General features: G+C 32.8%; 1 protein-coding gene across 7 annotated transcripts in view; it reads left to right on the forward strand.

The window, feature by feature from the left end:
- The window catches only part of DMXL1 (Dmx like 1), a 78,260-nt gene that overhangs the window by 42,924 nt on the left and 23,172 nt on the right, over positions 1-12,164 (forward strand). For 4 of the 7 annotated variants that reach the window (XM_034432815.3, XM_034432816.3, XM_034432817.3 and 1 more), the window contains exons 28-33: positions 205-453; positions 1,608-1,721; positions 8,574-8,749; positions 9,086-9,225; positions 10,315-10,400; positions 11,268-11,469. In XM_034432815.3, coding sequence (XP_034288706.2) covers positions 205-453; positions 1,608-1,721; positions 8,574-8,749; positions 9,086-9,225; positions 10,315-10,400; positions 11,268-11,469 — 967 coding nt within the window. The remainder of the gene's footprint in view (positions 1-204; positions 454-1,607; positions 1,722-8,573; positions 8,750-9,085; positions 9,226-10,314; positions 10,401-11,267; positions 11,470-12,164) is intronic. The other 3 variants (XM_034432818.3, XM_034432820.3, XM_034432821.3) reach the window with 1 other exon arrangement.

Below are 12,164 nucleotides of genomic sequence, written 5' to 3' on the forward strand. Positions count from 1 at the left end.
GATTTGTGGATTTTGACTTACAGAATTCTTACTAAAGGTCATACTGTTTGGGAGTTCTGGAGGTTGGTTCAGACATCTGAAGTTGCCCCTTATAGTATTATACCCTTTATAGTATTATAGTGTTTCTGGAGATAATTGAAAATGGCTTCTCTTGTCTTTCTTTGTATGTAATTTATCACTAAATGGCACTTCTTGTCTATTCAGGAATAATGGATTTAATACAATTGCTGAATCAAGCTGGGGAAGAAGCTCAGTCTGGGATTACAGTTTTGCTCTGTGAAATTCTTACTGCAATCTACCTTAGTCTCTTCATTCATGGTCTAGCAACACATTCCAGCAATGAATTATTCAGGATTGTGGCCCATCCCCTTAATGACAAAATGTGGTTTGCTGTCTTTGGTGGTGGTGCAAAGATTCCCAAGAAAGGACCAATTCAAGAAACAACCAAGATGGGTTAGTACATTCCTTATTTTTTTCTGTATGTAAATATTTACTGAAGTCAGTTTTTTTTTTAGTTTTTATACTGTGTATGTTATCAGTGGTGTGGTGGCTCAGCAATTAACATGCTGGGCTTGTTGGCTGGAAAGCAGGCAGCCTAGGTTCGAGATCCGAGCTCCATGTGATGGGGTGAGTTCCCATCCTCGCCCCCAGCTCCTGCCAACCTAGCAGTTCAAAAGCATGCAAATGCCAGTAGATAATAGGTACCTCTTCAGTGGGAAAGTAACAATGCTCCATGACATCATTCTGGCCACATGACTGTGGAAATGTATTTGGACAGCGCTAGCTCAATGATCTTGAAATGGAGATGGGTCCTACCCCCTATAGTTGGCAATGACTAGCAGAGTAAAATCCGCAAGGACATATTTTTATGTTACCATACAGTGACAAGAGTTCCTATATAATACTAAAACCTTAATTATCATTATATACATGAGCAGAAATATCATTACATAAAAATTGAACTTTTGTATTTTGTGTATCCATCTCTTTCTTCCAATTTAAGGAAAGAATAAACTAGAATTTGGTTTTATTTTATTGAAGTGTTGATTTATTCCTTTTGAACAAGAAAATAAATGTGGAAAAAAATTCTGAGTAAACAAGTTGGGGTGTAAGATATATTGCCTCTTTCTGGCTTGTTTAACAATGACAGTATTAGAATTTTGTGGCGGGGGTTGGGGGTACACATATACAAGTAAAAGAGTGAAAAATCAGGTTCCAATACAGGAGGATTACTATTAGTGCACATAGCTTAATGTATATAATATTCCTGTTGTCAAAAAATAATATAACTCTTCACTTTTCATGCATGCCTACTGAGGGGAATACACTTCCCTATATTCAGGAATCTAGTGCAGCAGTAAATTATTCATAATTTTAATATAAGCAAAATTGTTTCCTTATGAATGTATAATGCATACATAAAGAGTCCTAAATAAATTTGAAAAAGGTTCTGTTTGGAAAATTAAAATAATTTTCTGTTTGTAACTTTGTAATGTTGACAAAATACTGGTTGAACATTTTTTTAAAATGTTGAAAAGTTTGTTTTCTATTATGTATGACAGCAATATTCTATCTAAGCGTAGTCTTATGTTTTCTCTCTTTGGCAGGTAGGCACTTCTCTATGCCTAGCCCACATCAGGTAGTAGTATTTTCTATGGAATGCGTGGGGTTTACCAAATCTCTAACAACCATCAATACTCATAGTCCTACCAAACTTGCAGGCAAGATGCTAGCTTCAGTTCTAGGCATTTGAATCTAGTGTTGATATGTGATGTGACCTTGCATAAAAAAATAATCAAACAAAAACAGTCTCTTTGTAAGTCATGATCTCTGATTTGTGGTTCATTATGTCAGAAAATTTAATCAAAATTTCAACTATTACAAATCATGTAGTTGGTTATTTTCATACTAAATTAGTTTTAATAATGAAGGAAGACCATGACTTGCAATTATGAGAAATATTTCAATATATTTGTGTCCATCGAGCTACTTGTTTGTGTCACATGACTGTATGCATGTGGCTATGAATTTTTATTAGTTCAGCATAAAAATAATTTTTAATGAAAAAACATTTATTAATTGAAGATTAGTGTAGACTACCAAATAATAACATAATAGCATTTACAAATAATAGGCTTATACAACTGATTTTATTTTGATTATAATTAGATATGTAATTAGCAAGTCTTGACACCAAATGATCTTGGGAGAGATCTCCAGTCTATAATCTTGTATTGAATATTTTTACTAAAGTAAAAATAATATGAAATGTGTACAGTTTCAACACTAAATGTATACATTTTAAATAGAAACTGATGTCAGCTTTCTATATGGGTTTAGATGAAATCACGATGAAATACATAAAATTGATTTCAGTGAAATTCAGATAAAAGAAATTAATCTGTTAATAGAGTTTCTTTGAACTGTTTCAGAGGAGGCGGCATAATTGATTTATACATTTAATCTGGATTTGAAGTTTTGGTATAATGTTTTTTAGAGTTTTTGTTTGGATAGAGACAAATAGAAAATTATATAACTGTTCAGAATAGACTGATATTACTTAAATGTATTTTGGTAGTACTCAATTTATGACTATTGTTGAGCCCAAAGTTACTGTTGCCAAGTGAGACAGTTGTTAAGTGAGTTTTGCCCCATTTTACAACCTTTCCTGCCACTGTTCTTAAATGAATCATAGCAGTTGTTAAATTAATAACCCGGTTGTTAAGTGAATCTGGTTTCCCCTTTGATTTTGCTTATTTTGCAAAAGGTGGTCACATACTCCTAGGACATGCAACCATTATAAATAAGAACTAGTTGCCAAGCATCCAAATTTTAATCACATGATCATGGGATTGCACTTTTTTCAGTGCCATTGTAACTTCAAACAATCACTAAACAAATGGTTGTAAGTCAAGCCCTAATTGTATATAGTTTCATGCCCTGGTTTGTTCAATGATTTAAACATTCTAAAAATGAGATTAAAAATTATTCCTTTTAAATTAGCTTGCATTATTTTGGGTTGCAAGAATGGTTAAGATGCATAGATCTGCGATCTATGCGAATTCTAGGACTGCCTTAGTCATGAAAGCCAGCTGGATGACTTTTGAGTGAGTTATTCTCACTTAGCCCAACCCCACTAGGATTGTATAGAAAATAGGTGACAGGAGTATTAAGTATGTTTGCAGTCTTGAGTTTTTGTGTCTGTGTGTGGATGGATGGATGGATATATATTTCTATTGGTTACTTAAATTATTTGTAATTACTGTATTTTTCGGAGTATAAGATCACTGGAGTATAAGACGCACCTACCTTTTTTGGTGAGGAAAAGAAGAAAAAGAAATCTCCCTCTGCCTCTGAGCAATTTTGCCTCTTGCAGCAAACAGCTTGCTTTACTTTCATTTTCGTTTTCAGCACAGCTTGATTATTTATTTATTTATTTATTTTATTTCTATACCGCCCTTCTCCCGTAGGACTCAGGGCGGTGTAGAGCCTGATTAAAAGCACAAAGACAGACAAAATTTAAAAATAATTAAAATTATTAAATAATAGGATCAATTATAAAACCCCCAAATTTAAAATCCCATATTTAAAAACCAATTAAAATCTTTACATTGATAGCCCAGCCTGACGGAACAACAAGGTTTTGAGGGCACAGCGAAATACACAGAGATCAGAGATCTTACGAATTTCTGGGGGCAGTTCATTCCAAAGGGCAGGGGCTCCCACAGAGAAGGCCCTCCCCCTGGGTGTCGCCAGCCGACATAATTTGGCCGATGGTACCCTGAGGAGACCCTCTCTGTGGGAGCGGACTGGCCAGTGGGAGGCTACTGGTGGCAGAAGACGGTCTCGAAGGTATCCAGGTCCAATGCCATGGAGCGCTTTAAAGGTGGTAACCAACACCTTGAATTGCACCCGGAAGGCCACTGGGAGCCAGTGCAGCTCGCGCAGGAGGGGTGTCACATGGGCACAATGAGTTGCGCCCATAACCACCCGCGTGGCCGCATTCTGGACCAGTTGGAGGCTCCGGGTGCTTTTCAAGAGGAGCCCCATGTAGAGAGCATTACAGTAGTCCAGTCAGGAGGTGACAAGGGTGTGAGTGACTGTGCGCAAGGCGTCGCGATCCACAAAGGGCTGCAATTGGCGAATCAGGTGAACCTGATAAAAAGCCCCCCTGGCCATGGCCCCTGGCCACGATTAGCACAAGGAAAAAAAAATCTGCTCCAGCAATTTACCTCTTTGTAGCAAGCAGCAGAGCCCTGAACAAAACAGCTGAGAGCAAATCAGCTGAGAGTCAGAAGGCCGATCAAATCAGCTTGTGCTAATTAGGCTGTGCTGAAGCAGAAAAGAGCTGTTTTCTTGCTGTTTGCTTGCAAGGAGGTAACTGCTGCGAGGCAGAGGCCAAAGGGTGGGGGCCAGTGGGTGGGCAGGGCTACATTCGGTGTATAAGACACACCTAAATTTTCACCCCCTTTTAGAAGAGAAAAAGGGTGCGTCTTATACTTCGAAAAATATGGTAGCTATTATGTTTATGAAATATTTATGTAGTTAAAATATAAGTAACTGGGTATGGTTGACATAAAAAGAGTTTTTAAAGATGCACAAGACTTATATATGTTGACTTTTAGTGTGCTAAAGAGAAGAAATCACCAAATTAAAATGCACTATCTTCTCCAAAATTCCAGTTTTGGAGAAAGCTGATATTGCTATAGACTTTATTTGATAGGAAACCTAATTCCAATTATTTAGGGATATCATCTGGATTGTTAGTTGATTAGCATTCTGGTTGTATAGAATAACGTAAATTGAAATTACAAATTTGTTGCTTTCATAGAATACTGGCCTAAATCTGCTAAAAGCTACCAGTCACTAGTACTACCTTTAATATTAACATGTGTCTGATGTGACACATGTATGACTAAGGCTGGTATTCTAATGTACACCATTCATACTCCATCTTGCTAAAAGGCATTATATGAAAACTTCAGTCAACTAAATCCATGATGGACTGTGCTGATGATGTCAGAGCCTGTAGAAGATCATTACTTGGAATATAGGTGGGATAAATGACAAAGAGTATTCATTCATTAATGAATGAAATGAAAATTATGCAATTGTGAATACAAGAAATGCGAAAGATTTAATGATATAAATAAAAGTGACCTGATCTTCTGGAATGAATTTGATGAATACATGTGAAAGTGTAGGCTTTATTCTTAAAATAAAGAACTAAGATATATCTCAGAAAGTTTCAATTGGCATTATCTTGATTTGTGGAAGCATGTGAACATAGGAATTCATAGGTTGGTGACAGTTGACTATTATATTGGGGTCAATAATATTAATGAAAGATCTCAGGATCAGAGTTATAATAGGGTAATTAGAAAAATGTTGATAATTTTTTTTTTAATAAAGTGGCCTTGGTCTTGTTTTATGTATGTGTGAAGACCACACTATGCCTGATGATTAGAAGAATGCTCTTGTCCATTGTACAAAAGGAAAGGTAGCAAGAATGAATGCAAAAATTAGTATTAGTTTGTCAAGTGTGCCTGGAAAGTGTTTGACAGAATTTTGGTTGAAAAGATACAGATGGTGACCATGAGCAATATTTGGGGTTTGAAATGAAGCTTTATATTGTGGAGAGGATGCATAGACCAGGTTTTTCTCCTTCAGCAATAATTGAAAAATATATAATGTTACTTGATTCAAAAAAAGTATGTGAATAATCTTTAAGAATGTAAAGATTTGTGATAATATGGACCTGAAGATTGCTTGTTCAACTTGATAAGAATAATATGTGAAAGAAATAAAGCATGCATAAGAATCATAGGAATGCTGAAGGAAGCATTGTAGAAGGAAAAAAAACAAGGATATGTGATATCTCCCTGGTTGCATAATGCAGTTATGGATGAATATATAAGGAATGTAGAAGCTTGTGGTGATATCAAAAGTGTGTTGGGTGGAGAACAGATGTGTTTGTATTTCAGTATGTAATTTATGCCATGTTGTTGGCTGAAAACCCAAATAATTTGCAATACATGTACAATGCAAGGAGGAACATGGCTCTGAAAATTAATGTGTCAAAGACCAAAGTAGCTATGTTTGAAATGGAAATGGAATTAACAGTTGAAACAGTTGTAAATTGAATAAAAGAGAAGAAAATTACTTTGTGTAACCTACAAAAATGTTTTCCCCCCTTATTAAGGTCATTTCTCTGTTATAGGCTTAAGCATTTTTGTACTAACCCTCAGATGTTGCCGAAGTCATATACAGTGTCTTATTTCATTGAAACAATTATTGGGTGATTCTGTGTAGGTACTGTAGGGAAGTAGTGAGAAAAAAATTAATATTCAGAATTCATTCAGGCAGTCTATATGACAAATAAATATTATACCGGTAATTAATTATAATGATTTATTACAAGGTGTATATTAATTATGGATCAGTAGCTGTTCTCTGATTAGTTTAGCTGTTATATGAATTTTTCAGTTTATTTGATTGAAGTGCTAAAAAGCAGACCTCTTTTGTACCCAGAAAACCTGATGTTTAAGTGCTAAAAGCATTAAACAATTCAATAAGGTTTCAGGGAGGTCAGGTTTGAAATTTAAAAGCATATAAAAATAGGTAATTGAATAGTTTAAATGTAAGAATAACACCTTTAAATGATAGCATCCTCTTTGAAAACCTATATAAAATAATTTCCTGAGAATTAAATTGTAGTAAGAATGAAAATATCATGGCAAAATCTTTTTATTTGTTTTATGTAAATGAAAATTTTTAAATACGTTATTAGCAAATAAATTAGCATGAATTCTATATAAGTTGCATACCTATTTTGTGAAATAAATAGGACATTTTAAAAAAGATGATACAGATTACAGAAGGATACAGTATATTCATATTTTATATATTATATTGCAAGCAAATATTTCAGTAATTATGAATGCTAGATTTTTAACTGGGAATATATATCCATTTAAAATACTGCATACATACCATTCTTTCAAGTAAAAACGTTTTACAGAATAAATTTGTAGCTTTTTAAAAAAAAAATCCACATTTTAATTTAATTCTATTACTTTCCAATATATTAAAAAAAGGCAAGCCATAGCAAAATAGTTCTGTGATATCATTCAATTAAAATTAGGTCAACCTGTTTGGAATTTCAAATGGCTAATGGAATGCAAATTGTGATGACTGCTGCAACTTTCCATTGCAAGCTGTGGAATGCTCAAAATGTTGCTGCTTGTGCAAAACATGATACAGTTTATGGGTTTTGATACTAAGGCAATGTCATTTCAGAATGCTTTTTAATTTATTTTAGTATTTGGAATAGTATTTGACAGAGCAACCTCTGTAGGCTTGGAACCATAGCTCGGAAGTTTTTTCATTCTCTGTTATGTCATTCTTTTAGAAATACAAACCATTTTGATTTCACACATCCTTAATTCTTCCTCTGAAAATGACAGAGTTAAAGATTATGTCAAATAAATACAGCACCTATCTGCAAGTCCTTAAAGCAAATGTATCATTTCAGATGGTCATATGATTGCTATAGAAAGCTGTTACAGAATTCTTGGAAAAAAAACATTTTCTTTAAGGACTTATAGATAGGTGTTACATTTGTACGCCAGACATTTTAAAAAACATTTTTGTCTTTGACAAAGATATATTGTTCCACACCTTTACACCACAAGAGTTCTTGTAACTTCAAAATAAAATGGTAAAACATGTTTAAAGTGCATTTCTTAAAAAATACAGTGGTATTTTCATTTTTTTTAATATGTTTAAATTTGCTTGATAATTTTATTATTAATGGGTTAATAATATTGCCCGCTTAAATAGTAAATTTATTTCATAATAGGGAAGATTGAATGGGAATTAGAGATAAGCATATTTTTCAGCCTCTGTATCATGTAACATTTTGTTCAGCTTATTTTGTGCCTCCATTTCAATATAAGAGTAAGCATTATTTTATTTAGTTGAAAAGCTAATGTTCCATAGTAAGTAATGCATGTGCATGCTTGTTCTGGCTAAAAGACTTTGATATATTTGATATATTTTTAGCATTAAGGTAAGTGAGATTTTCATCTTTATATATAAAATAGTTCGATGACAACCATTTTGAAATAACATTTATTTCCAGTAGAAATGTAAAAATAGAGAGATAATAGAGAGCAGTGAAAAAGGACAAAACTTATATACCCCCAATATGTTTATATTTTCAGTTATAATGTATCTCTAAGAATTTATAAAATTAGACATATATTTGTAGTATGAGCATTGAATATTTCCATTTTCATATTTATGCAAAAAGAATTATTATGAATCATTTGTTTAAAATGCATTTCAGATTTTCTTGGAAATGTAAGCAAAAAGTTACAGGCAGGAATAAAAGCTAGCCATATTATTGTTTAATTGCAATAATTAAACAGCAGATATTGATTGATAGTTCTTGTTTGTTTTTGTTATAATTAAGCATGTAGGTTATAGTTGATTTGAAAGGTGAAGATGATATAATTCATTTATTTGATAAGTTTCATTGTCCTATAAAAATGAATGTGGTTTTTTTGTAGCCTCTTCTCCTATAGATGATGGTGAGAAGCAAAATAAGCGGTTTAGACTGACATCAAAATCATCATCAAAAGAAAATTCACCTACTATTTTACCTGGAAAAGAACAAGACTTTTCTATTTACAAAGAGAAATTTATTCCTCCTGAACTTAGTATTTGGGACTACTTTATAGCAAAGGTATTTTTTTGTGTTGTTGGAAACAAAACTTGTCCTATTATTCCTTCACAAATGGAGAATCTATCTGTCAGCTCCTTCTTCAAACTTCTGCACCTACAAACAATAATCTTTTCAAATAATATCCTAATCTCTGCTGAGATTATAAGGATTAATCTTGCATTCTTACATGTATATATCTTATAAATTTAATAAATAAATAAAATAATAATACCTTAGAAATGCATAAAATGCCAATTCAGTATTAAGGTAAAGAGAAAGGCTAGTATTTTTCTTACCCTGATAAGTAAAATAGTAACACTTTAACAATTTTTTCTTAATCTGTTTTCTTCTTTTTAGCCATATCTTGGATCATCCCAAACTAGATTTGAATATGATTCAGAAGAAAGTCAGGACAGCAGTGATGAAGATGAAGATGAAGATGGAGCGTTCTTATCAGATTCAAAACTTCAGGAACACTCTAACTCAAATTCATTTAGGTATAAATTATTACTGAATTACCTATAGTTTTTTCTTTACATAATTCAATAATTTTGCAGGCATGTTTTCATTCATCTTTTTACATTAGGTCATGTATTGAATGAAGCTAATTTAGAGTTTTCCCTGTCTTGGTTGGGACAGCAGACTAGTCGGAAGAAATCCTTCTAAAGCGTTTGATATTTCTTTGGATCCTGCAAATTAAACACATTACAGTGTTCTCTAAAGAAAACTAGGGTGCAAAACTCAGTTTCTAGTTTAGCATAGGCATAAATTGTAGGTATGATGTCCATCTGCTAGTCCATGGATCAAACTAATGATTTTATTAGAGTTAGAATTGGGCAAGAATTAAATAGACACTTTCAATAATTATACTTTATATATAAAAAAAAATTATTGAAACTTAGAACTTTATAAAATAAAATCATTTCATTGGAAATAAAGTTCAAAACAAATTTAAAATCACATTTTTAATGATAAGGATAGGATGTCTTACATTTGCATAATTCCTGAAATCTAGATTTAAATTTACATTTATTTTGGATTAATATTTGTTCTTTGCAGCAGGAACTGTGAAAAATCCAGACTTTACTCTCAGTTTTTCCAGAAAGAGCAGGTGTAAATAACTGACAGCAATCCAACTTTGTATGTTCAAATAATAGTGGAAAAAATGCCTGTGTCCCTCCTAAAATTAGGAGGATAGTGAGTTTGAGAATTCATTTTTAGAGTAGTAACTAAAAGTATATGGTGTGAGTTAGAAATTCATTGTTCAAAATTTAACTCAAGAGTGGCCTTGCCTAATTACAATGTTTTATCCAAAGAGAGTTTGAACAGCTACTTTATAGGGTTGAAGTATATGTGGGGAAGAAGATTACAAAAGCATTATAATTAGGGTTAAATTTAAAATAAAGTATTATTTGTGTCCTTTTTTGCTCTTAAAATGAATTTAGAATGCCTTGTAATAGATATATTTACAGTAATAAGAGAAAAAGGAAAACAAGTATTAGCTAAATAGTTAAATACAAAATATTTTCAGTCTTCAGCAACATGGAAATTGCTGGAAAAACAATAACATCTTTTTTGTTGTTTAGTTGGTCATTGATGCGCTTGGCTATGGTTCAGCTAGTTCTCCGTAACTTGAAAAGTTTCTACCCATTGGCTGGACATGATCTTACAGGTAATTAATATATTTTTGATTATTGGTGGATATCATTGTCTGTTTTTATATGTGCATATCACTGCATTAATTTAAACTAGAAGTACTGTATGCCAGATATTTTGAGTAAACGGGAAGTCTTTTGATAGTTGTAGCCATTTGAAATGACCCAGTTTTGATTTGAAATATAATACCAAGCTTGTAATACATGTTTTTCAGCTGGGGATCTTTCAGAATGATAACAGCCAAAATGGAACTTTGTCAGTAAAATTCAGAACATATATGATATATGTATATGATAATAGAATGTAAGAATGTAATTAACTGCAGACATTTAAATTCAGATGGGCTGCCTATTTATTCTGTACAATTTCAGCAGACTGTTTTCAGACACAAGTGCCAATTCACAAACCATTTCACAATTCATGCAGTGTGGAATGGGGTGGGTGAGGTGAGGTGAGAAATAAGCATTTCTCCGTTTCTCTCAGCAATACTGCTACAGATGTGATGTTTCTAGTTCAAGAGCTGCTAGCAATTGGGTAAATTTATTTTTCTTTAGGACATTCTATTAATAGCTGATGAAGACAACCTATGCATACTTAATGAGAAACTAGGCCCTTTTAACTCAGTAAAATGTTTGTTTAGTCTGAACAGTTCTTACATTGTTTTTCATTCAACAATATGTTTGCTAACTTCAGTTTTGATATACGTAGCTACTTCTGAAGCTCTGAAGTTCACCTTAATGAGAAAACATGTCTAGAAGTTTTTAGTGTTATTAATGTTCTGACAACAGAAACATTGTGGAAAGTATGTAGTATAAAACATTCAGAGAATATAATATACTTTAAAGAAAATACTGTACTGAATAAAAAAAATGTCTGTCTTTAGAACTTCCAGTTTGTTCACCGCTATGCCATGCAGTTCTAAAGGCTCTTCAGCGCTGGGAACAAGTTCTTCTCAGACGACTTGAAATGCATGGAGGTCCACCAGAAAACTTTATTTCTATTCACATTTTACAAGATGCCTCATCTTCAGGCCCTGCACTACTTCGCCACAAAGCTTTGCTAGAGCCAACAAACACTCCTTTCAAGTAAGTTTATATCTTGAACAGAATAAATGTTGTTATATTTCTTATCTATTATTTAGTGAAGTATATGGAATCTCTTGGGAATGTTTATTTTTCATTCACAAATTCATAATTTGCCATTTCTACATCTTTTAATTTTTCATTGCCACGAATAATGCAAATTATTAAGCTTTGATTAAGTAACTAAAAGAAAACATAAGAGATGTATAAAACTAGGGCCTTGAAAATGATAAGCAAGGAGTTTTTTGACTGAAAAAAAGTTTTGCATCAAGAACAATCATGGGTACAGTTAAGAGGGGGAAAATTGGCTTTGAATTTCCTTGACAAAACCTTCAAAAGAAGGTTAATATGCTTGAGTGTGGTGCAGACACTTTGGCTTACCAATATGCTATCTCTCAGAATTTATAAATAAAATGTAGGGCATAATATTTGCCAAGATTTATCAAATCAAATGTGTGTGTATGTGTGTAAACACAGAAATATATATGAGATATCATAGGGTGTGCAGTTAGTCTCTGCTGATCATCTTGGCTATTGGTTGCTTTATTATTTCCCATGCTTCCTTAATTTTTTGGTTTCTAAGTGATATTTCTTGATGAGATATTTGTTTGTCTTCTTGTTTTTTATCTTTTTTTCTTCTGTCTGTTCTAGCTTACTTGTTTCTGATCTTAGCATGCTGAAGTTATTTTCTAACAAGA

Source organism: Pantherophis guttatus, chromosome 2, assembly GCF_059756535.1.
Source record: "Pantherophis guttatus breed Tessera chromosome 2, ASM5975653v1, whole genome shotgun sequence".
Taxonomy (NCBI): Eukaryota; Metazoa; Chordata; class Lepidosauria; order Squamata; family Colubridae; genus Pantherophis; species Pantherophis guttatus.